Raw genomic sequence first — 25286 nt, 5'->3', positions numbered from 1 at the left:
AATAATTAGGAGTAATATTTTGGTGTTGTCATTTTGATAATTAAAAAATATATCGAATTGGTTAAAAAAATAGAGGTTTCCATTAAAAAGAAATGTCGATAACGTCATTACTCAAAAAGCAAAAAGTGTAAAATTTTAAATAAAGTTGAAAATAGTGTATTTTTAAAAAGAAAATTGACCTGTTCGAGCATTTTTACCAAGATAAAATATTTTCAGTATTAATAAGATTATTCCATAATTTTGCCACTCACTGTATTTAAGCTTTTTCACAATATATTGTATAAATTGATCGTGTTTTGTACCTACCTTTTTGTATTTTTAAGTCCCACAAAATTGTTAAGTGACTCGTGTTATTTCGAACATTTGCAAGTTAATCAGTTATTGCAGCAACTCTGCACAGTTTTCACTTTTTATGAATTAATTATTAATAGAATAATAACAAATTCAAATTAAATTAATTCGTAGTGAAAGCCTACAAAGCGTGTTGTATTTAAAACAATTTAATACTTTCATGCTCCACGTGCATAAAAAACGCTTTTGCCTCATTGTAGTTTCGAAAATAGCGACACTTTCTTTCAAATCCGGCTGAATATCAAAACGTCCTTGCCTTAACCTTTCAAAATAGAATTGTTTACTCACACACTCTAAATGAGAAAAGTGAATGTAATTCTAATTGCAGTATACAAAAACTAGGAAACAATTTAAAAAAGTTTCAGTAATAATTTATTACTTAAAATGTATTGACTTAGATACATAAAGAGTTTCGAATTGAGGTCAGTCGACTCACTCACCCTTAAAACTGCCAGAACACAATGATACACCGATAATTTCCGTGAAATTCAAGTGAGACATCAACCCTTTGCCTCCTTTGGCCCTATTTAATTGTTAGTGTCAGATTTGAGACTCGCACCTGATTATTAACACCTTAACTAATCGCTAGTTTATAGAGAAATCAGTGTTATTTTACACACTTTTAGCTGAAATCTGTCAACAATACAACGAAAAACTAATATTAATACAAAAATACAGACACAAAACCTTTAATTTAGACAAAAATTAGTTAAAATTATTTTATTTACAAAAAAATAAGGGAATTTTATAATTTTTTAATTGGAGCGATCTGGAAAAATGATTAAAAATTCTTCTTTGGTGGGGCTTTCGCGTTTGTGGTCAGAATGGGTCTTGGATGGTGCTGGTACTAGTTTGGGTACTTTTTCAGAATACGACGCGTGATACTTTTCTTCTGGTTGAGAGTAGCGAGAATCGTCTTCTGGATTTCCAGTCAAACCATAAACAATTGTAGTTTTGTAACTAGGACCCACTGGTTCCAATGGTACTTGACCTTGACCAATTTCATTTCCATGTTGTGGAATCTCTTCGACCCGTCTGTGACCGAGTTCAACTTCCTGGTGTGCTAAGGGTACTTCCGGTACCCTTATTTCATGGTAAGGTAATGGTACCGCTTCAACTCTCCCATAATGTGGTGCCTGAGCGTATTGCTCAATCGTTCGTATTCCATGTTGAGGCAAAGGTACCGCTTGCCCACATCCATACTGATGGGGAATTGGTACTTGAAGAAGTGGTTTGATTTCATAATGTGGTACCCTGATTTCATGTTGGGGTAATGACACTGCTTCGTATTTTCCATAGTGTTGACTAATTGGTTCTTGAAGAATAGGTCTAATTTCGTGATGTGGTACTTCCGGTACCCTGATTTCGTGTTGGTGTAACGGTATTGCTTCGACTTTTCCATACTGTTGGGCAATTGGTACTTCATTAGGTCTAATATCATGTTGGGATAGTTCCGGAACTCTGATCTCATGTTGGAATAGTGGTACTGCCTCAATGGGTCTGATTTCGGGTTCAGGTACTTCATGTTTAGGAATTTCAGTAGGATGGTGCACCTGAACGAAACTTCGTGCTGGTTCCACCTCAATTTGAGGTTGAGGCAAATGTATGTGAGTAAGTACCGGTCTATGCTCTTCAATAGTTGGGTGTGGTACTGCCTCAACTGGTCTTAATTCGGGTACAATTTCTGGTACTTCCTGAACGGTTTGATGACCACTGTGTAAAACTAGAGGTGCCGAGTTTGCGTAGTTATAAATTTGCCCATCGTAACTCCTAAAATGTGCTACTTCCGGTACTATTTGTTCCGGTACTGTAATAACTGGTTCGGGATGAATCGCGGTACCTATTTTCTTGACTACGGCTCTAAACCCATCATGGTCTGCAATATACTCAACAATTCTGGTGGTACCATCTGGTTCTAGTAGACTATATGCCCCACGTACTACCCCATTCTCCTTCACCTCCCATTGCGACTTGTGATCTCCCGTGTGAGGGTCAGAAACGGCATAACTAAAGTGATAGTCTCGCGGTTTCTAGAAATTCCTCGCTTATTTTAAATTAATCACTTTTTTCGGTACTCACGTAATTGTCGTACGTCGGTGCATATTCGACACGGTACCCGAGTTCGTGGTTGAAGAGTTCGCAAGAAACGCCAAGTAGCAGCACGTGCCATACCTTTAACACAATTAGATTAGTTAGACGGAGTTACAAAAGCGTGACACTAACCAAAAACTTGAACATTGTTTTATCGATACTATTACAAATATGGTACTTATGTAAGTGATCGGGCGCGACTACCTGTTGCGCTTTTATACATTACGACAAATTATTTAGATTAGAACGTTGTCTTTACGGCTGATAGAGGCCTTCACAGATTGCAAGCTGGTTTGTCATTGGGAAAACGGAGCCCTGATCGGGTACCACTTTCATTTGTGATGCTGGGATCGACGAAAACATATCAATAACACGGTTTGGCTTGGGTTTGAGTGACCAGTGGTTCGAATCCTGGTTAAATTTTTACAAAATTTTGGTACTGATACAAGTACCGTAACTATTACTAAACTCATTACGCAATTAATATTTCATTGTTTTGGGTCAACGCAATTTATCCTTGACTAATTATTGTCGGTAAATGACCTTACAATTTACGCAAACGGTACTTTAGCCTTTTTATTAGGTGGTAGTACTTTTTAAATTTTAATTAAGTTTGATTAATTGTGTGAATAAGAAATAACTTGTGTGTTTTTACAATAGGGGATAAATGTTTGGGCAAATGAAAGTACAGTACCCAAACGGTACTACAATAGCTGTTTCAAATGCTCAATCATGCAGAATTTATTGCACATTTTTCACGAAATGGTCAACCAAAAACTTAAATCTATATTACATTATATAACACTTATCCCCAATTTTTGTATATAAACGCACAAGTGCAGCACTTAGCATCATTCAATCACTTGCATCCAACAAACAACATGAACTCACTGGTACCACCCAAAAATTTAATTTAAAAAAAACACTAATTTCCTGTTTTCAGATTTTGTGCACTTTTGCCCTGTTTGCTGTCGCCCTCGCCGGTCATCATCATTTGGAAGACAATGTTAGTATCAATTTTGTGTTTTTTCAAATTTTTAGCTTTTTATAGGGCCCAGCATTCTACAAATTTGAGTACGGCGTTCACGATCCCCACACCGGGGATAAAAAATCCCAGTACGAGCATAGAGACGGCAAACATGTAAAAGGCGGCTACACGTTGAAGGAAGCTGATGGTACTACACGTATCGTAGAGTACCATGCTGGTCCTCACGGTGGGTTCAATGCAGTTGTTAAGAGAATAGGTCATGCTCAACATCCCGCTCATTACGGACATGGACATGGACATGGTGGGCATGGTCAGGGTTACGGTCATGGTGGTACTAGCTACGTTGGTACTACTCATTTCGGCTATGGCGGACATTAGTGGTTCTTGTGATTTTGTTATACCAAAGCAAATGTTGATTTGTTAAGTTTGATTTGTACCAAATGTATTAAAATAAAGCAATAATTATCTTTAAAAACAATTTTTATGTAGTACCCAAACAATATTTAATACAAATAATTTAGTTAAATTATAATTTGCTCTGATTTAATATTTGTGAAAGTACTACAAGTACTACGTACGATTCTTCAATATTTAATTTATTTGCGTAAAACATATTGTTGGTCCCAGATACAATTAGTTAACTTAATTTAATTTTTTTCATAACATCCGGTAAGTACCATATGGGTACTGTCCCCGAACTTTGAGATGAATCAGGGCAGCTGCATATGGGACAAAATACGACAACCTCCAATTACGAAAACAGTTATTTAAATAATTACAACTCACAATTTGTACGTATGGTACCATTACGTAACAATCAAATTATTGGTAGGTACCTAAAAACAAAATGTTATTTAAATAGAGAATGTGATACAAAATCTCGTACAAAAATTTATTAATAACATGCTGCATAATATTTTTCTTAAATGTACGTAATAGTATAAATCATAAAATAATTCGGTACCACTTCTCAACGCAAATAAAAACGACAAAAATTATTTTAAAGTTTATTTTCTAGGAATGTATAAAAGTAATTATGGCATTTTTAATAATTATTGTTTTGATTAGGACCAATAGGTACTAGTACTACAGTTGCTTGTTCACTAGCGCCTCCTTGTAATGAATTTTGACCCAAAAGACCTAAGCCTTGGCCACTGAAACCTCCAAACCTACTATCAGAAGTACCGGAAGTACTACCAAAATCTGAAGGTTTCACTTTATGAACTTCGGCTTGAAAACCCTTGTGAGGTCCGGCAGTGTACTTGACAACTCGAACAGTACCATCAGGTTCACGCACAGTATAAACCCCACTAACTTCTTTGCCAAGTCGTACCTCATGATGGGATTTAACGTCACCTGTGTGAAGGTCTTCGACTCCATAATCAAATTTGTATGTCCCATAGTCCTGTAAAATTAATTTATTGTTGGTACTACCGGAATATAAGTACTTACATCGTCATTTTCACTTGAAGCAAAGCCAGCTAAGGCCCACGTGAATGAAAGTGACAAAATGATAAGTAACTGCAAAATAATAAAGTTCGAGTATAGTTTAAGGTACGTTTGGTACTCACCACAGTTGTTTTTTCCATGTTGTCTTGAGTCTTCAACTCATATGAAACGAATGAAGATTACTCGTCTTTAGCAAGAATTTATATTTAATTTTCAATTAATCGGTTATATAAGAAGGAATAATATTGAAATTTTTGAGAAATTAGTTCCAGTAGGTGCGTAAATGGCTATTTTCTAATTTGTTAATTTTATTAATTAGAATGTGTTGATATGCGCGAGTGCACTTTTATCTTAATTACCTTTTGTTTTTATTTATTTGGCGAAAAACTTTTCTTTCTTATGTATCAGTATTTTTCGGTGCCACTTTAGGGAGCATATATACATATAATTATTAGTAACAGATGTCACTAGTAAGAAAAAAATGTAGCAACTGGAAACGGTTAATATAATATGGTGACATTTGAAATAATTAAGTAATAAGAGGGTACTAAGGAAGTGTTTAAGAAAAAAATAGTAAAAAGTAATATTAATAACAATAAAAATGTCAATTAGACAATATTCTGCAACCAACCACATCCAAGCAATTAGTCACAAAATTGCAATAATTATGTAAACGACCTTATTTTTCACCAATACTTTACTTAATAAACTGCTTAATCATTGCAATTGTTGCAATTTCTTTTTGCTTGCATTCCAAAAGTTCCCCTAATTTAATGCACCCACCATTTCCTATTTAAACACAAATTCACAGCTGAAGAACCATCAGTTCGTGTGCACAAACACCATGAATACTTTATCGGTACCACCACCTCCTATTTAAAAAATAATTAGAATTTAGAATATTTTTTAATTTTAGATCGGATTTTGTGTTTTGTTTACCGCCACCGTGGTCCTGGCTGGTGGGTACCACCACGAAGACAATGTAAGTGTTACTGAAGTGACTAAATTTTTTCTATTTATTTTGTAAAGGGCCCAGCGTACTACCAATTCGAGTACGGCGTCCACGACCCTCATACCGGTGATGTTAAATCGCAGAAGGAACACAGACATGGGAAGGAAGTGACCGGGTCGTACACTTTAAAGGAAGCTGATGGTACCACTCGCGTGGTCAAGTACCATGCTGGGCCGCACGGCGGGTTTAATGCGGTGGTTGAGAGGATTGGACACGCTGTTCATCCGGCTCATTATGGACATCATGGGCATGGAGGACGTGGTGGACATGGTGGACATGGTGGTACTAGTTACGTTGGTACCACTCATTTTGGATATGGTGGACATTAGGTTATTTGTGGTGCCAAAGAATAGTTGCGTTTATTTTTGTGTTTTTTTTGTTATCTTTTGATTTTTTAAAATATATAAATAATAATAAAATAAATGAGAAAATGGTACAAAATTTGTTTTTTTAGAGAAAAAAATTTAGAGTAAAAACAAAAATTACTGATTTTTTTATACATTTTGGATCAGTTTAAAATAAAACTTGGAAATAAAATTTTGATTTGATTTTACTGGGAATTATAAAACCGTCTTTTTAATAGGTAAAACACTTTACTTATGTAAGTATTTTTAAATTACAGCTTGAGCTTAAACCATTGTTTTCGGTGATAGAAATTAAATATTATTCACAAGTGAGATAAAGTACTCGCAAGTGAGTAAAATTGACTATTATATTATATTTACTATTATATTTTTATAGGTGAATATTTTACCTGAATGAAACTTCATATTTTGGATAGTTGCACCTGTAAGATAAAACGTCGTATATCACACGTGATCGAAATGCCATTATGAAACTCGTGATAAGTGTCCCACTCGTGCGCAAGCGCACTCGTCGGTCAAAATTCTCACTCGCGTATAATGATGCATTTCTATCACTTATAATATAACTTACTATTGTATACAAACAGAGTGACCCAGGGTGCGTGCAAGCTCTATAACTTTTTTTCTATTTAAGTTATATCGACTTGATTTTTTTTTTAATGTTAGGTCCGATAATGAAGCTTATTTCAAAAATATTTTTATTTAATACAGTATGTTCCTCCAAAATACGATACACAACTAAGTTGTTTTTTTAAATGAAGACCCACAATTTTTGTTACATCTTTGAATTCGCCACTAAACAGGATGCGTTATATCGACAATTTTGTGGCGGATTTAAAAATGTAACAAAAATTGGGCGTTTCATTTAAAAAATCAGAACTTAGTTGTGTATCTTATTTTGGGATATCCTGTATTACATAAAAATATTTTTACAATGTGCTTCATTATCGGACCAACCATTAAAAAAAAATCAAGTCGATATAGCTTGGATAGAAAAAAAGTTATAGAGCTTGCACGCACCTCTGGGTTACCCTGTATATTTTAAATGTAATACAGTATAACTGAATTTGATTTCAAAAGAAGGTAAAGATCAGTCTACTGTGATCTGAAAAAAAAAAGAATTAAATTTTAATTATGTACAGGCTGCATTATAAAAAACGCCCAAAGTCATAATTTCATTACTTTTAAAGACGTTATGATACTTTTTTCCTTAAAGTTAAACAGTTTTTCGTTATCAATCGTTTGTTTGTTTTAGATAAAATGAATTAAAGTGTTTTTATTTAATTTATTTTTCAAATTGCTTAAAATCAAAAGTTAGTAAGCGAGCTTATTGAAAGATAATTTAATAAGGAATCCAAAAATAATAAAATATACAGGGTGTTACATTTAAAAAACTAAAATTAATGTCACTTCCGGTAAAAGAGGAAACAGCATATTGATTGAGCATCTATGCCAAACAATATATAACAAGAAACTGTTTAGCTTTGTCCCAAGAATCTCTAAAAATAATAGAATTATGATTTGGGGGATTTTTCATAATACAACCTGTATAATTAATTTGGAAAATAAGGTAACTGTTCTTTTTTGATATTTAAATAAAATTATTAAACCAAATTTTTTAATTTGGTTTAATTTGTTTAACTAAATTACAAAGTTATCTAAAATAGAAATCATTTGTCTATAATGTCACTGTAACTAAATTTAACTAAATTACTGCTACAACATATATTGAGGTCTCTTAATTTTGCTCAGAAATATATTATTCTTCATACTAAAGATAAAAAATACATCTGAATTTCTATTTTAAACTTTTGTACACAAAACAATACAAAATTTACACAAAACATAAAAACTTGACAGGTACACAACAAATTTGTGTTTTTTTTCTGTACAGTGTGTCTTAAAAGTTGCTTGATGCATTATTATACAAGACGATTATAAATAATTTTCCATGATTTCTATAAAGTGAGTCAAAAGCAAGTTGTTGGAAAATCATTTAAAATTATACACTTATTTGTACAAAGCACAGAGAGTATGGGAGTAATGTTGTAACAATAATTAAAGTTAAATTTTTACGTTAAAAGTTAAACTTAGAAACCAAAAAAGTTAAAAAAAAAATACTTGGCTCAAAATTTAAAAAAATCGTTTTCCACTATGAAAGGACAAAATCTTACCTATAAAAAATAATAATAAAACGCATTACAAAGGTTTCATATTTTCTAGTTTTAAATTTTATTTATAATTTTTTGCTTTCTGGTTGCTAGAATTTGTTTTTGTAAGTAATTATTTTATTTATTTATTTATTAAATTAATGCAATAGGTTAGGCGAAAAAAAAACTTCTTGGTTCTATTAAAAGTACAAAAAACAATTCGGTTTAATTTAAATTAATAAATTAATTTGACTTAATTTTTCGTTTTATTATTTAATACCTAATTTGCAGTGTTTAAACTCGATGACTGTGCTTTGACCTTGCATTGAAATCACCACAAACTCGGCTGATCTCCGCGATCTCTCACGACTAAAATAAACAAAATCACCGAACTTACCTCTTAATTTCAAGCCTGCCAGTGGACAATCCCAGCACTTATCAAAAAAATCTCCAGAAGCCGGAATTGAGTCCTTTGTGTTAATTCGTCACAAGGACTCACATCCGCAACTAATAAATCACCACAAACCCAATTTCCGGTCCCAACCAAGAAAACTCAATTTATAATAAAAAATACTTTATTCAAAAACCGGTAAAGTAGTACAATTGGCACATCTAACCCTAAGATTAAAAAACTTAAAAATTAACACTTTTGGTCACAGCGTATCAAGTAATACTGACAATGGCAATGATTCTAATTGTACAACTTAACAACTAATCAACATTTATGTACAAAAATATGAGATTATTTACACTTTGGCATCTACAAGAAATGGTAATTGAATAATCGTCACCTCAGTTTTGGGGCCGCTGGTCCAGAAGGTCGTAAAGGGCCGTGATGTAGGTCTGGGCCATTTGAAGAGTCTCATATTTGGACAATTGCCGGTCTTGTCCTAGTTGCGGAAGGAAGGTCCGGAGTCGGTCAAAAGCCTGGTTGAGGTTCTGCATCCGGCGCCTCTCACGAGCGTTGGCGGCGAGTCGTCTCTTCCGGAGGACCAGCGGTGTGACTCGGCTCTTTTTTCCGGGTTCCGGGCTGGTGCTCGGGTAGCTCTCCTCGGAGTAGCTGTCGTAGTTGGACGTGGGCGACCAGTCCGACTGTTGAGGGGTGAGCATGTAGAGGTAGCCGTAAGCCTCGGAGGATTCCATCACTGATGAGCACTGACGAGTTTTGTGAGGAGGACGATGGGCGCTGGGTTTTTAAGGGGTGCATCCCCGCCTCTGAGCGCGTGCCGGACGGCCAATGGGACGCGGAGGGTAGGTCCGAGTGGAAGGGGGGCACGTGAGAACCGCGATTAGGGAGCGGAATTGGGCTAATTGGGGTGCGGGGTGGCTCGATATAAATTAAAAATAAGATTTTGAAAATTTGCAAATATACGAGTAGAATTAAAATTTACTGGAAAATTAGATTTAAGGAAAATAAAAAAGATAACGACTGAAACTCTTATAATTTAGTTATACAGAGTGGAATTTTTAACTGGAATAAAATTCATAATCGAATATAAGCGATTTTTGTAAAAAATCCTGTAACAGGTCGATTTTTATTTTTCCACGCGCATCATTTGACACACCTACAGGGTGAATATAAAGTATGGAATCAAGCGGTTTTATTTTTAATCATTTGCCTCCAAAAAATAATAATTAATATAAATTAAAATAATATAAAAAATGTGATCGTATTTTCAGAACGAAATTTTGTTTTGTTTTTGAGTTATGCGATTTTTTTTGTCAAAATTGCAATTTATGTGAAAAAAAATTTTTGAAAAAATTAAATATAAAGCAGATAGTTGTAATCCTTAGAGGATAGCTTTTATGAGAAAAATGATTTTATAGTGGGTTGCCATTTAAAAAAATATTTTTTTTTTGTGGAACTCAAAAACAAAAGGAAATTTTGAAAAATTTTATTCTTGTGAAAACATCACATTTTTATACTACTTTATCACTCATCAATTAGTTTTTTAAAAAAATAAATAGTTTAAGCAAAAAACGTTTGGTTCCATACTTTTTATTCACCTGGTAGTTTTGTTTATCTTTATTTGAAAAAAAAAGTTATGGGTGGCACTCTGTATAACACAAATAATGCTCTTGTTGATGGTTAATGTACCATCGGTGGACACAAAAAACTGGGACAAACATAGGGCCAATCAAAAAATCAAAAATTTACATCGGGTAAATTTGTTTTTTTACAAATAAAGTTATAAAAATTATGACATATTGTAAGAAACATCAAGATAAAGTTCAGTCTTTTATAACATACTTGTTTTAGAATCTTTTTAGATTCAAAGAGCTTTATCGGTACATCGGTCATCTTTAGATTGCTTGATTTAATAATAAACAAAAAGAATTCATTAAATAATTCATAATTTTCCAAAAATTGTTGTGGTAAATAGTTATTTATTATACAACGTCTTGTAAAGAGATTGTTTATCTACGAGTGAAAAGGTTAAGTTCACAAACGAGTAGACTTATTTCACGAGTAGATGAATAGTCTTTATCGTCGTGTATAATACAAAATTTTTTTCTATGGCAGGACTTAAAACTTAAGAGAAAAATACAATTTCAAAAAAAAAATACAATTTTTAGCATTTCTCAATATACGAAACGTCAGATGATTTTTAACAGTTTTAAAGCAAGTTTAAGCCTTGTTGAGCCTAATTCAAAGAATAAAATGTTGTATTCAATTCGTTTGACTGTAAAACGGACGCTTTATTCACCTCGTGGATGGTAAAATTTGTAAATTTAAATCAATAAAATAAGTTAAAACATTTTATCTACCCTTGTTGTTAAAGTGTTACTTTATCTACCCTTGCGGTGAAAGTGCTACTTTATCTACTTAAAAGTCTTGTTAAAGAAATAGTGTAACATCTGCTACAGAAAAAAAAATCTGAAACCAGTTCAATTAATTAATTAATTTTTTTTTTAATTTTACCGATTAATAAATCGGTAAAATTTTCAAAAATTTACACGCTCGCTACGCTCGCTCTTATAACCAAACCAATTAAATCAATCAAGTGCAACATGATTTACATACACAGTTAGTAATAATGTTACCACAAAAGTGAAACAAAGCTTTAAATGGATTTCCACAAAAGTTTTCATGCCTACGCCAGGGTTATTCATAAATATGAAGCAATATTTGAACCTCAAAAATGACCTATAAAATGATGTTAATTTAAATATTAACTCGTGTCCTATCTCTACTGATAAGAATTTTACAGCCCTCGGAATGTGGGTATGGAAATTTGATTTTTTTGTAATAACTTTGGAACTATTTGCCCAATATTATAAAATTTGGAACATTTCCTTGTGACAACATACCTTTTGAACTGATAATCACGAAAATCGGATACATCCACTCAATTTCCGGTTCCAGCAGTTGCAGGTCACATTTTCTGTGTTTTTCCATTTTTTTGCTCTCTTAACATCAATTTTTTATTGCCCAGATAGATAGAGTAATCAATTTCGAATAAAAAACGCATAACCTTTAATACCCCTAAAATGGACCGTTTCAAAGATATTTTAATTTAAACTGAGGACTGCACAACGCTGAAATCAAAAAATAGGGGTTTTGAATAAATGATATTCACGGCAACGAATAACCATGGTCTCACAAATCGCTGTCAGGCATCTGTCAACTTTGACATTGGACCATTCTTGGGCGATTAATTGAAAATATTTAATAAAAGAGTTTACTTCAGACTCCAAACGTAATCTACAATAAATCCAAATCGATCTCGTAGCTTTTAATTTATGAATAATTCACAAAAATTTATCGTCAAAGTTAACAGATGCCTGGTAGGAATTTATGTGACCATGGTCATTGGTTGCCGTGGATATCATTTATTCAAAATTCCTACTTTGTGATTTCAGCGTTGTGCAGTCCTCAGTTTAAATTAAAATATCTTTGAAACGGTCCATTTTAGGGGTATTAAAGGTTTGCGTTTTTTATTCGAAATTGATTACTCTATCTATTTGGGCAATCAAAAATTGGTGTTAAGAGAGCAAAAAAATGGAAAAACACAGAAAATGTGACCTGCAACCGGAAATTGAGTGGATGTATCCGGTTTTCGTGATTACCAGTTCAAAGGGTATGTTGTCACAGGGAAATTTTCCAAATTTTATAATATTTGGTCAAATAGTTCCAAAGTTATTACAAACAAATCAAATTTCCCTACCCACATTCCAAGGGCTATAAAATTCTTATCAGTAGAGATAGGACACGAGTTATTATTTAAATTAACATCATTTTATAGGTCATTTTTGAGGTTCAAATATTGCTTCATATTTATGAATAACCCTGTATGTCTCTGAACAAATCCAAAAAAAGCTATACAATAAATAATAAAAAAAGATATACCAAATGACATTTCCGTGTTGTTGTTTTGCTTATTAAGTAACAGAAATAAAATTTTGTACTAAGTTGTAACATTCTCTGTTTTACCTAATATTTTGTTTTTTCACTTGATTATTTTATTATTTTTTTATTGAGCTTCTAAGATAAAATCTGCACCATCTTGTGTAACTAATACAGACAACGGCCTACTTGTCTCTATTACTTTAGAAAGTTCAAAAATTTTCTTTGACTCCAGATATCTTCGATTTTCTTATAGCTGATGGAGTTCAAAAATTATAAATACAGAATGTTTACGGTCTAGGAGTTGAAAATTGACATGATAATAATAGAAATAGTATAACTCAATAAGAGATTCTCTAGAATATTGGTACACAATTATTTGAGAGTCACTGGCATTAATTCTTTGTTAAGATAAAATTACATTGTTACAACAAATAATATACGAAAATCGTATCCATGACAGTTGCACCAAAGCCACTTCATGATTTTGGCACTGTAATCATTTGATTTGCTTTTGCTTTAGTTTTTATCAAAATTGGAATTTTTTTTTTAAACACATCGTTTCCAGTAGATTTCATTTGTTTTTTTGTTCTTTTTTTCCAAATTTATGGACATGGATTCCAAATATTAAAATAACGGGTGTTTATTTAAATTTGACGTCATAGTTGGCGGTGATATGTGTGTGTTGTGAACGGACCACAATTTTTAATACGCCCAGCGAGGTGTCATACCTATAATATTATGTCAGATTAATAACTTTCAATAGGATGGTTCGTTCACAATCAAACATTCAGATAGCTTTGACGCCAAATTTTAAAAAACAACCGTTAGTAAGATGGTTGGCGTAATTATGATTTACGATTAAATATAAGGTATTGATACTAATGCCCATTTTTGTAGCCAAAGCACCAGTTCCAAAACGAATAATCTAATATGAATTATTTTCTTTCATACATATAACGTAAATTTTTATTTTATATAACTTTTTATTTTTTTCTACCGTGCGTATCATCATCTACTTTAAATATCAGCTTCAAGACTGTAAACGCTGTATAATTTTCAATATGTATACCAAAAGAATTTAAAAAAACGTAATGTGCATTACAAAACAGTTACAATACACTCAAGTATAATTGTAATTATAATCACCCAAACAAAATCAAAAAAATATTGTTTTTAAGTAAAAATTTAAAAAAGAAATAACAACTAATAATCAAATATTCTCTTACTGGATAAAATTATTGAACACTTTATAGTGATTCAGTTTTCGAACTACTGCTTTATCCAGTTTCTCATAACTTTTTAAGTTATAACGAATCAAGATAATTCGAAAACATTTTTAAATTCCAAGTACAAACAGGATCTAGAAAACCCCTCTAACTAGCCCCAATTATTTTTTCCAATCCGCCTCAGGCAACTTCGACACCTCTACACACCCTTTGACAAAAAATCTTAGATAATGCGAAATTGCATGTTTAGTCATTAGGATAAAAAATGTACGGCAGGTACCCAACCAACCTTTTCCTTCCATCCAAATTCAATTGTTCCTCATAATTTAAAAATTTGTAGGTTGTGGAAAAAATTTCAATGGTACGAGCAAAGTTCTAATCACTCACAAAAAATTGTTTGTTAGACAATCCTTTAATGCGTAAAAAATGATACGGTAGCAAACTAAAGTAGGATAAAATGACAGTGATACAGTTTCGAGGTGTGATATTTGCGTGTCTTGTTGGAGTGGCTTGATGGAGATTAGATTGAGATTTTTTCTCTTACGTAGTTTAGAAGGAAGTGAAGTTATTTAATCCAGATTTAAATTGTTAATTTCTGACACAAAGCGGTTCCCGTGATCACCACATGCTACCCTCTTGGTAATCGCGCTTTCTCTCCACCTTGTTACAAAAGGGTGGCAAAAAACCGATCGCTGATCGAATTAAATCTTCGAAAACCTTAAGTAGGTACATTACGTGACTTGCAGAATTTTTACCACTTTTTTTTCTCTAGTTGTGCCACCCTGCACGAAACCGCTGCAAATAACACCCTCATGGCATTTGAAAATTGCTCGCATTCTCTCACAGACTGGTTTGAATTATTCAAAAATGCGCGTATCATTTCAAAAAATTTGTAAATGTTGCTTTAGGTGGAATGCACCAATGCACCTCTTCAGACATTTTCAACTATTTGACAGAAGGGCTTGGGGCGAGAGCTCGCGTGTCAATAGAGCAGGGACTTGAATAACTACCAAAAAAAATACAAACCTGCTTAACATTCATCGGTATTCAATTATGCAGGATGTCATGGATGGCAAAGACAAGCCCGGGGGCTGACGTGACAGTTTTTTATTTCATTTTCGACAATTGAGACAAAAATTAACGTTATACAACCAGAAAATGCATTGCAAAATGTTATTATTAAGTCCAATTAAATTATAATTAGAAATGTAGCAATTTGTTAAAAATAATTTCAGAAATTCAAAATTTGCTCCTGAATGTCAGGCAACCCACACTACACCAAAATTTATTTTTTTAAACAAGCACAATCAAAATATCTAATTTAATTAAACTAGTGTTTTTTGGTAAATGCTGGCGTTATTATGAGTTATTTGATAGAGTTTCCAAAAATTAGCAAATATAAAAATTTTCTTTTTTGGTTTATTGTGTTGGCGACTTGGGCCGAAGTGTCAAATTTCTAGGTTAGGTGCCATGTGGTAAACAATAATCGAAAAATGCAATTAACGAATAAAATGTCTTTCGATCAAAGAAAAGTTGAGGCAATCTTGAAAACTGAGAATAAATTTATTTCAGATTTATTTTCCATTTTGTCGTTGCCCTCTCATAATACTGGTAAGTCCGAAAGTGAGGTTATTTTGCCCAAATTTGAACTTGTTTTTTATGTAGAAGCGAGTGAAGATGAGTCGGATCAACCCAACCAAACGTCGCATAATAGGCCTTTAAAAAAAACTGAAAAAACTCGTGCAAAGTCTTTGAGTGAGTTACAAGACCGACTCCACGCGATAACAAGTAAGAAAAAACTAACATATAAAGATAAATTGACCAAAAAGAGTCTAAAAAATCGTATGAAAAAGAAAACTAAACAAGACGAAAGAAACGCACAACAGAAACTTTTGCGTGCGCAAAAGACTGAAAAAAGTGATTCAGTGAAACCTGCCAAACCTGTCTTTAACAGTGAAGGCAAAATGGTATTTTCCAAATTCGATTTTTCAAATCTTGGATCGAAGAAGGAGAAAAAACAGGAAAAGGACCCCAAAAAATTATTACAGAAACTAGAAAAACAGAAGGAGAAAATTGAAGAATTACAGGAGACTGGAGATTTTGAGAAGGTTGCAGAAATTAAGGAGAAAGAAGCGTGGAAAAATGCCTTAGCTAAAACACAAGGAGAGAAAGTTAAAGATGATCCTATGTTGCTGAAGAAAACGGTACACAGGCAAGAACAGAAGAAGAGGTCGAGTAAGAAGAAGTGGGAGAAGAGGCTGGAGAACGTGGAGAAGGGCAAAAGGGAGCGGCAGGAGAAGAGGAGTGAGAATATCGAGAAGAGGAAACAGGACAAGAAAAAGAAAAAGATGAAAAAGGCGGTGAAGAAGGGGAAGATTATTCCTGGATTTTAGGATATTAAAATGTACATTTTTTATTATGAATAATAAAATGATTATAAAGTTAGTACTAGTTTTTATTTTGTATAAGTCGTAAAATTGAACAAAAATTGTTATTGAAGGTAAAAATAAAATAAGATATTTGATTTATGTGTTGCATAACTCTAGGGGTTATTGTTTTATAATTCTTAGTTCACATAAGTGAAAATTAGAGCAATTTCTCGGAATTACCAAAAAACGTTTTTTCCGAAGTAAGCAATTGCTTTAGGCAAAAATCTCTAAATAATCACATGTGGGTCGATTTAAAAATCATCGCAAGTAATTAAAAAATTAAACGAGAAATTTTCGAGCTCAAATCGGAAGTAGTTATGTCACAAACAGGTGTTATTTATAAAAATCATTATATAAAAAATTTCACTCTCATTTTTGATGTAACTAGTGCAAAAAATCTGATCACGAATTATAATTTATGATTTCTAAATTATTTAATTACCCCATTAATAAATAACTAAAAACAATTTGGTGTTAGGTGACTTTGAAATTTATTTAAGAAAAAAAGCACTTGTTTGAATGTCACCGGCTTGTAAACAAACTAATCGATTACCGCTCTTGTTAAATAACAAATCAAAGGCTGCAAAAGCCGTCTTCCTGTTCCAAACCACTCCAAACATAAATAATCTCAATTACATAAAGCTCATTTGATATCAATGCCTAGAAATTGCCCTAAAAGTAGCTTGAAGAGATCACGTTTAAGAGTTACATACATTACATCACTTACGCAATCAACAAATCCGGTCAGTTGAATCGCGGTGATAAGATCTGTCGTTTGAGTTCGAGCACACTTTGCTTGGATAACATTCGGAAGTTTACGACAAACGAAATAAAAACGAAAGGTATAGCCGCATAAATAAAAAGTCACTCGTTAGGAGGAGAAAGTTGTTATAACAGTATTGGATGTATTGTGCAAAGTGTGGCGATAAATCGGGATGAAGAGATTTTTCCCTTACTGAGCACAATGTGAAAATGTAGATAGCAGCACGCGATGTCTGGAGTTTTTGGTTTTTTATCGGTCTTGCATTAACACTTCATTAGCCCCATTTCGGAAGGTTTTTCTTGTTAGATAATATGCCAGACGCATTAACATTATACACGTGTAATTCGTACGGTTTTTAACTAGTTATTACAGGAGCACGCAACAATTCCTGAGAATAAATAGTGCAAGAAATTTAAAAATAAAAATTACAAGTCAATCTCTTTTTCACCTAAACACTGCAGTGATCATAAATTTCGCATATTTAAGCGTTCTACCTGATTTTTACTAAGAAACGTGCACATTATGTGCTTATTTGATTGAATTTTTGTTGAAATGATCAAATTAATCCTGAATTTATTTCTTAATTCGTAAGAAAAATAAATGTGATTGCAAAGATAATTTATATATTTATTTGAATTAAAACTAACAACAGATGTGGTGGGCAGTGGCGGCGTCAAGAGCGGCAACATAGGCATGTATATGTGATAAAAAAAAATAAAAAATAACAAAAAATCCAAACCGGAAAAACTAAATGAGAAACTAAACTACAGTCTTAAGACTTTTCCATTTAATTTTTTGATTTTCTTTTCAAACAGGGTACGCCAACAAAACCGTACATGCGTTACCTTGGCTCGCTCCCCACTTGCTGAGGCTGGCTTCCTCTTCGTCCCAACCCTAAATCTTCGTTGTTAATGCACAAAATTTATTTTTTATTTTTAAAAATATGTAAATTACTCATCGAGTTCTAAGTCAAATACCTCAGCGAGTACAAAATTTAAGAAAAAATTAATTGACTTCTTGTAAATAAAATTCAACTCAAAAATTTGTATTTTTTTAATTTTGAAAAATATTTTCCACACTTCACACTACAATTTCACAAAAAGTTTTCTTACAGTTTTCACGTTTTTATAACGACTGTAGCTAAAAATGTTTTATGACATGTTAATTACATAAAAAACATACCTACTCTTGTTATACCTACTATTATTCAAAATTATGTAAATTCGCAAAATAATTTTACAAAAGTTTTTTAAGTTTTTTGTTTATTTATTTTAGTTTTGTCAGTTTAAAGTGTAATATATTTTATATAAATATGTACATATTATATTACATATGTACCTCATAATAATTTTGTAAAAAATTGTGTCCCTATTTAAGGACTAACACACCTAAGGGTCCAGTTTTATAAGATTTTCATTTGCATTAAAAACAAAGTGTTTTTCAAGTTAAAGTTGTATCAGAAATAATGGGGACTTTATTCGAATGGGAGTACCCACAAAAACACACCAGGTCAGATCAGCAACATTATGATTTACCTTTACAAAATATGTTTAAATTTTTGAACATATCATATGCTAAACATAGCATATTATATGTCATTTTTTACTGCTTATCATGCGCATATTTCAGCAAAATTTTTCGCATATAAATCCGCTCTCTAGTGTAATTAACAATATATGATGATAACAAAAGGAAAAGTTAACAAATATGTTCATGGAAAAAATTATCTAAAATTTCAAAATTATTATACAATTTTTTGGCAATAAATAGACAATTTTTCATCATATTTGCAACATGAGACAAGAAAATATTTTTTTAAGAGTGCTTTCGATATTTGCTAGCGGATATTTTAAAAATGATTTATGGTACAAAAAAACGGAAAAACCGACTTATAGAAAATTTGTTTCATAACATCACCGTTTTCGAGATGTAACCGAGAAACTATAAAATGGCACCTTCTTGATGCCCCATTTTTGCCAAGTTCTCCTCTGAGAACCGGGGCTTATTTTAGTATGTTTACCCTTTAGTAGCTAGTCCTAAAATCAAAAATTCTGTTCCCAACCATGTATTCAACAATCCCATTTTGAGCGGTCATTGATTGGCCCGAAAGCTTTGTTCATTAGACTACAATACTCTTATTTTTATAATTAAAAAACTGAAAATGTTAGAAGAATCTAAGCAAAGCATGCTTTTTCAAACTTATGCAAAAAAGGAGACGAATTTTTTATTTGTTTACAATTTAGATCTATGTAAAAAATGCGTTAATTAAATTCAAATTTCTTTGTGTGAAACTTAAAGTGTTATTGTTTATCAAAAATTTGAATTTTGGAACAAAAATCGATACAAAAATACGAGTATTTCATATCTTTTACGTGATATAAAGTTTCTGACCTTATTACTGTCATACACAGTTCACAAATAAAACAAATACATTGGCATATTTTTTGAAATATAATTTTTGTAAGATTTAATAAAAGAAGAAAACCTAGAAATTAAATGTTTCGTCTCCCGTTGTCCACTGAAGTGCAAATCCTGATCAAGCAATAAAATTATGTAAATCTCCATTTCTTCACTGTGATTACACCTCCTGTAATGATTTTTTTCAGCACCACCCACCACATTACCACATTCCTCTTCGTCTGTATAAATAATAATTTAATAGACGTTAAGCACCGAATTGATAATTATATAGGTAACAGGAAATGACCTTGAGGTATCGATTGCACCATCTTGGGATATTTAACCGTTGGAGAAAGTCTTCGATTTGAATAAAAATTTGCACGTCACGAATCGCTGTTCAATTGATGTCACAAACTTTTAATAACAATATGAATCAAAAGTAGCTCTAGGACTGATCTCCAAGAAGCAGGAAACGTTTCCTGTTAATTGTACTTTCTACCCATTTGGAAAATTAATTGGGTGCGTGGATAATTAAGGGACTAACATCGAGTTATGTAATTGCTTGTATGTAATTGTAATTATTACAAAATTTAAATGTGAGTATCGTAAACAATAAAAAGACGATTGGGACGTGTAAGAAGATGTTTCACAATGTACCAATATTTGAGGTATGTCCATTTTTGTCCCATTAGCCCATTTCATAAATCTTATATAAGCGGTTTCATTTTGAAGAAAACGAAAAGGTAAACATAACTCACCCACTTTTTGTGTAAACAATAATTTGTTCTCTTAACTGAACAGAACACATTTCAATTTGGATACTTTGTGTTTATGTAATACGAATTGGACACTTCCTATCGAAATTAATTAAGAAAAATCACCTGAGCTAATTAAGCGGCGTCTTCCTCCTTCAATTTTAAACTTAATACAAATTAATGGAATTTGTAAAATTTCTCGGATTTTACTTCCCTGTTTTATAACATTTTTTTAATGTAAGAATTTTACAAAATCAAACAAATATATAAGTTTAGTTTTTTCATGTAAGAAATGTCAAATATGGATTTAGAAATTTTTAAGTTGAGATTCTTAAATTGTTAAATTGTCTTAAATTTGGCAAATATGGTAATGCCATGCAAGATTTTTTCATTTTTATCTAAAATAGTTTTTATTTTTTTAGTATTATTCTTCTTTAGGCTTGGAATTGTTCTTAACCATAAATTAAATGTTGTACAAAAATCACAGTAATGTGTGTTAATAACCCACATGGTACAATTCTGGGTGATATAATCACTGTGCCAGCATCGAATAGCGCATCCACTTACGATGATCGTGCATTATTTGTTACGTACTGCACCATAATTATTATTGAATTGCATAACAGTAAATAAATAAATGCATCAAATATACTGGCGCAATTCCAAGTGTGTCTCTTACATAAAACGTGGGTGGAGTATCAATAAGTTTTGACACAAGATCAGCAAAAAATCCTCATTTGGCAACAATTATTTTCATTCGATGTGCATGCGAATGATGTTTTGGTGTTTTTACGGTCGGGTGACCAGATTAGAGAGTTGCGAATAATTTAATGAAAATATTAAATGTTTTATAATTTAGTTATGATTATTATTAATTAAGTGTTGTTCCTGTAATGGTGCTAATTATTGAAAAACATAACGAAAATTGCAAAATAATTGTATGACTATGCAGAGGGTGTTACATAAAGCTGTTATCTTGTAAAAACATGCTTCTTGGAAATGTTGCAAGAGTGAATATGATGGTTTGAGCGATTATGAATCATTGGAATTGTAGTTGACCTGATTGGCCAATTTTTAAAGTTAGTTCCTTTTAGAAATTAATTTACGCAAACAAAGACATTGAGAATAGATAATTATTGTGTGATTTCAAACTATTTCAAACATAAAATCGTTTTATTCAACATATATTTTTAAACTATTTTTTGGAAATAATTGAACTTGTCTTTAGTTTCTCTTGTTCTTCTCAGTTTATATAGGTACTTTTTAATTTTTATTCATTTTTCTTTACATCTGTTTCTCTAATATTTATTTTGTGCATTTCGTACTGTGACACTTTTGACATTCAAAGAAATTCTTAAAAAACAGTTTGATATATGGACCAGATGGTGTACCATCATTTTTAATTAAAAATTGGTTTTCGCTACTCCACTGACAACACGATTTTGTTTAACTTATCTGTTTTGTTTATCTTATCTTTCACGTAATTGGCATCTCATGTTATTGATGATCAAGATCTAATTTTTAGTGACAAAAGCTTTTGATCGATAGGATCTCGGGGTTTCTTTTGCTAAACTTTGTTCTTTTGATTTTTGTAAAAAACTTAGTTCAGTTTTTCTCCTCTGCAAACAAATATTGACAAATTACATTTGTAGTGCAAGGAGAATAACTGTTTAGATCTTAATATTGCTAAGTGTAAGGTAGTCACTTTTTGCTATAAAAAATCACCTATCGTGCATCTGATGAGATCTCAAGTGGCCATAAAGATTGATGACTCACGAAGGTTGACGGGAAACCTCAGCACTGATGCATGTCGACAAATAATCTCAACCATTTCTCGGTTTTGGAACTCTTCTATTTATTCAAGACTTACAACAATATCAAACAATAATGTGTTAAACATTGATTTGAGAAGCGTTAGTCGTGTTGGTGTTAATACACATTAAAGACCTGTCCTGTTAATTCAGGATTGATGGTCGTGGCGATGGTATAATATGTTGTGAAAGAAAAGATGCTGTAAGAATTTACGAATTTTTGAACTGAAGAATTATTGTAGCATGAACAAAAAAGCAGCTTTTTATTAACTTGATAACTTGATAAATATTGGTTTGGAAATTTTAAGCACTTTTATAGAGAGGTTTTAATATGATTTTGTAATTTTTTTGGTGACTTAAGACATTTTTTAATTACCAAAACCACAATGGACAAAAAAGATCGGCGTGACTTTTTATAGACTTTATAACTTTCATAAAAACCAGGCTGTTTTTTCAAGTTTTTATGGCAGGAGGATCGTCTCGCGTCTTGATTTATTATGGTATTTACCCCTTGTAAATATGTACAATTTTTGTATAATTTTAGCCACATCTCAAATTTCAGTTATAATTTGTGTAATTCCAATATGTTACATTTCATATCAAATTTTAATCAGATTTTAAGTGTTTTCTAACGATTTTTCATATAATCAGTTGCCTTGGTCAAGAAATTCGAAGCCATTTTGGAGTCCCTAAAAATAAGGCATCTTTTAAATGTTTTTTGACGCGTTTTTGGGTAAATTTTTAAGCACCATGTGCCCAATTTATGACAGCCTAAAGATCTTGAGATACCTACTTTTAAAGTGTTTAAAAAAATGTGAGGCTTGTTTTGGGTAATTTTCAATAATGTGTCTAAAGACAATGGATTTTGTAGGGTGTTTTTGACGTAATTTTGCTTGATTTTGAATCATTTTTGTGAGTCCAATCTATGTTGACCTATAAATCTTTGAATGCTTTTGGGGTGCATGAAAGTTAGTGATTTTCAAGGATTTAAGATCTTTTTTGATTGTTGAATGTCTTTTTTTGTTCGGCAATTTTTCCATTTGCCAAACACCCTGGTCCAGAAGTAATATTTTATACAGGCTGCCCCAGCGAGTTGAAAAAAGTCATTAGTGACCTTTAAATAGTAAAATAAAAAAATATATATACTTATAGGACATTGATAGATACTAATCTAGTCCATCCCCTAAAATTGTTTTCAACTGTACAGCGTGACTCAAAAATAAATTACAATACAAACTTGTGTTTTTTTTTTAAATGAAACACCATATGTTTTTTAGCGTTTTTGGATGTAGATTTTGTAACAATGTGTTTAAGCTAAACCTTTATTGGTCGATTTTGCTTAGTTTTAAAAATAAGCTGATTTTTTGACAAAAACATGCTCTTTTCAAAAATTTATTACACAAAACTAAGATATCTAGAAATATTTTTTTAATACCGCAAAGAAGAAGGTACAAGCTATAAGGTTATAATATTTTTTTAGTGTGTTTCATTTGTAAAGATAAAAAAAATAAAGGCGTTCGTTAAAAGTTCAATAACTTAAAAAATTTAAATGGAACACCCTGCTTATTGTTTTTGTATTTAAATTGTCTTTATGAAATTATTTACTTTTAGGTGTTTATAATCAATAACTAAAAAGATTAACGTTAAACATTAAAAAAATAATTGCTATTGTTTCAGTAGCCAAAAAGTGCACAGTTGCACAAGAGATGGAGGAAATATCACTTAATAATCACATTTGTGTTAAACTGAATTCATTGTTCTTTATTTTTACAATAAAATAATTCGAATTTCAGTATTTATAACGACTTTTATAACCTCTGAATAAATCAACGAATAAGTGATTGGAATTACTATGCTTGCCATAATATCAACAATGTTCAGATATTGATAGGCATTGTTGCTACAATTAATATTGAATGTTAAATATCTTTTCATTTATCAGTTCTAGACATAAAAAGTTAATTTTTTTAGGTAGACAATTTATCAATCTATTGGATGCAAAAATAAAAATAGGGTGTTCCGTTTAAATTTTTTAAGTTATTTAACTTTTAACAAACTTCTTCATTTTTTAATCTTTACAAATGCAAAACACTATTAAAAAATTGCTACAGCTTTAAATTCTGTACTTTCTTCTTTGCAGAAGTAAAAAACATTGTTTTAGCTGTCTTAGTTTGTGTGTAATAAATTTGTAATAAATGCATGTTTAAAAAAAGGCCTTATTTCGACTAATAAAAGTTTAGCGTAAAAACATTGTTTTAAAAGGCTACACATTCGGTGTTTCATTAAAAAAACACAAGTTTGTATTGTAACTTATTTTTGAGACATGCTCTATAGTTGAAAATAATTTTAGGTTATGCACTAGATAAGTATCTATCAATGTCCTATACAATTTTTTAAAATTTCACTATTTAAAGGTCACTAATAGACTTTTTCGACTCGCTGGGACACCCTGTAAAGGTACTACTGGTCATCTACAATTCCAATGATTCATAATTGCTCAAACCATCATATTCACTCTTGTAACATTTCCAAGAAGCATATTTTACAAGATAACCGTTTTATGTAACACTTACTGCATAGTCATACAATTATTTTCCAATTTTTGTTATGTTTTTCAATAATTAGCACCTTTATAGGAACAACATTTAATTCATAATAATAATAATACTAATCATAAATAAATTATAAACCATCTAACATTTTCATGAAATTATTTGCAAGTCAATATAATATATTAACTGTAGTCGGAGAAACATTTTTTCTCCGTGTATCAAAATAGACATTAAAAACAGTCAAATTTATCTTGTCTATTAATTTATTGTAAATGTTTACAAAATTAAACTAACTCCTTCTTGAACACATCTACTGTCAAAGCCGAAGGTGCCTTGCCTAATTTCAGATTTTGCTTGAAAGAACCCATAGTTTTGGTTTCCAGTCGTTACGTTACTCCACGTAACAGCAAAAAGTCGAGTCCCATTCCATATATTTATGAGAGAGCCAGTCAAAATAAATGAAAATAGTGTTTAGCGTTTTTCTTCCTATGTAAAATATGTCGCAATTCTCGCTGACCAGTTCCTCCCATCGTTCTCGTTCTTGGACAAAAGCCGTGTCTACGTCCATAACCATGTATTACGTGAGTGTTGTC

The 25286-nt window shown here is 31.7% G+C and overlaps 6 protein-coding genes across 8 annotated transcripts in view; 3 read left to right on the top strand and 3 right to left on the bottom strand.

Annotated features, from left to right (window-relative positions):
- Nucleotides 1-3905, top strand: part of LOC123010295 (adult-specific cuticular protein ACP-20-like) — a 61057-nt gene extending 57152 nt beyond the window's left edge. For 2 of the 3 annotated variants that reach the window (XM_044407065.1, XM_044407066.1), the window contains exons 2-3: nucleotides 3386-3448; nucleotides 3494-3905. In XM_044407065.1, the coding sequence (XP_044263000.1) occupies nucleotides 3386-3448; nucleotides 3494-3808 (378 nt within the window). In that variant the 3' untranslated portion in view covers nucleotides 3809-3905. Of the gene's footprint in view, nucleotides 1-3021; nucleotides 3336-3385; nucleotides 3449-3493 lie in introns of those variants that run through there. The other variant, XM_044407067.1, reaches the window with a different exon arrangement.
- On the bottom strand, nucleotides 1025-2713 carry LOC123010294 (titin-like). Its single transcript, XM_044407064.1, has 3 exons — nucleotides 2575-2713; nucleotides 2431-2523; nucleotides 1025-2381 (listed from the first exon to the last, which is right to left on the bottom strand). The coding sequence occupies exons 1-3, from the start codon at nucleotides 2587-2589 to the stop codon at nucleotides 1107-1109; spliced, it is 1383 nt and encodes a 460-aa protein (XP_044262999.1). The 5' UTR covers nucleotides 2590-2713; the 3' UTR covers nucleotides 1025-1106.
- Nucleotides 3906-4444: 539 nt separating the features above from the next.
- Nucleotides 4445-5037, bottom strand: LOC123010296 (cuticle protein 7-like). Its single transcript, XM_044407068.1, has 3 exons — nucleotides 5002-5037; nucleotides 4883-4951; nucleotides 4445-4835 (listed from the first exon to the last, which is right to left on the bottom strand). Exons 1-3 carry the CDS (start codon nucleotides 5017-5019, stop codon nucleotides 4476-4478), a joined length of 447 nt encoding a protein of 148 aa, XP_044263003.1. The 5' UTR covers nucleotides 5020-5037; the 3' UTR covers nucleotides 4445-4475.
- A 658-nt stretch (nucleotides 5038-5695) lies between these two features.
- LOC123010298 (adult-specific cuticular protein ACP-20-like) lies at nucleotides 5696-6325 on the top strand. Its single transcript, XM_044407070.1, has 3 exons — nucleotides 5696-5738; nucleotides 5796-5861; nucleotides 5909-6325. The coding sequence occupies exons 1-3, from the start codon at nucleotides 5724-5726 to the stop codon at nucleotides 6218-6220; spliced, it is 393 nt and encodes a 130-aa protein (XP_044263005.1). The 5' UTR covers nucleotides 5696-5723; the 3' UTR covers nucleotides 6221-6325.
- Nucleotides 6326-9017: 2692 nt separating this feature from the next.
- LOC123009942 (protein atonal-like) lies at nucleotides 9018-9613 on the bottom strand. The gene is given in 2 exon segments (XM_044406533.1): nucleotides 9018-9570; nucleotides 9572-9613. Coding segments are annotated over 2 exon segments (414 nt in total). The 3' UTR covers nucleotides 9018-9198.
- A 5810-nt stretch (nucleotides 9614-15423) lies between these two features.
- Nucleotides 15424-16428, top strand: LOC123009841 (surfeit locus protein 6 homolog). The gene is made up of 2 exons (XM_044406385.1): nucleotides 15424-15594; nucleotides 15649-16428. The coding sequence occupies exons 1-2, from the start codon at nucleotides 15477-15479 to the stop codon at nucleotides 16374-16376; spliced, it is 846 nt and encodes a 281-aa protein (XP_044262320.1). The 5' UTR covers nucleotides 15424-15476; the 3' UTR covers nucleotides 16377-16428.
- The last annotated feature ends 8858 nt before the right edge of the window (nucleotides 16429-25286 follow it).

The sequence above is a fragment of the Tribolium madens genome, unplaced genomic scaffold (assembly GCF_015345945.1).
Source record: "Tribolium madens isolate multiple individuals breed KSU strain unplaced genomic scaffold, Tmad_KSU_1.1 Scaffold_7;HRSCAF=85;Tcas5.2_LG10, whole genome shotgun sequence".
NCBI classification, from domain to species: Eukaryota; Metazoa; Arthropoda; class Insecta; order Coleoptera; family Tenebrionidae; genus Tribolium; species Tribolium madens.
This window is presented reverse-complemented; position numbering and strand designations above follow the sequence as displayed.

Bases quoted from the DNA above. Each gene is read 5' to 3' on its own strand.
- LOC123010298 (XM_044407070.1), top strand. The intron at 5,862-5,908 runs GTAAGTGTTACT...TATTTTGTAAAG, and splicing joins GGTACCACCACGAAGACAAT to GGCCCAGCGTACTACCAATT.
- LOC123010294 (XM_044407064.1), bottom strand. The intron at 2,382-2,430 runs GTGAGTACCGAA...AGGAATTTCTAG, and splicing joins CACCGACGTACGACAATTAC to AAACCGCGAGACTATCACTT.
- LOC123010296 (XM_044407068.1), bottom strand. The intron at 4,836-4,882 runs GTAAGTACTTAT...TTAATTTTACAG, and splicing joins CTTCAAGTGAAAATGACGAT to GACTATGGGACATACAAATT.
- LOC123009841 (XM_044406385.1), top strand. From the start codon at position 15,477: ATGCAATTAACGAATAAAATGTCTTTCGATCAAAGAAAAGTTGAGGCA. The intron at 15,595-15,648 runs GTAAGTCCGAAA...TTTTTTATGTAG, and splicing joins GTTGCCCTCTCATAATACTG to AAGCGAGTGAAGATGAGTCG.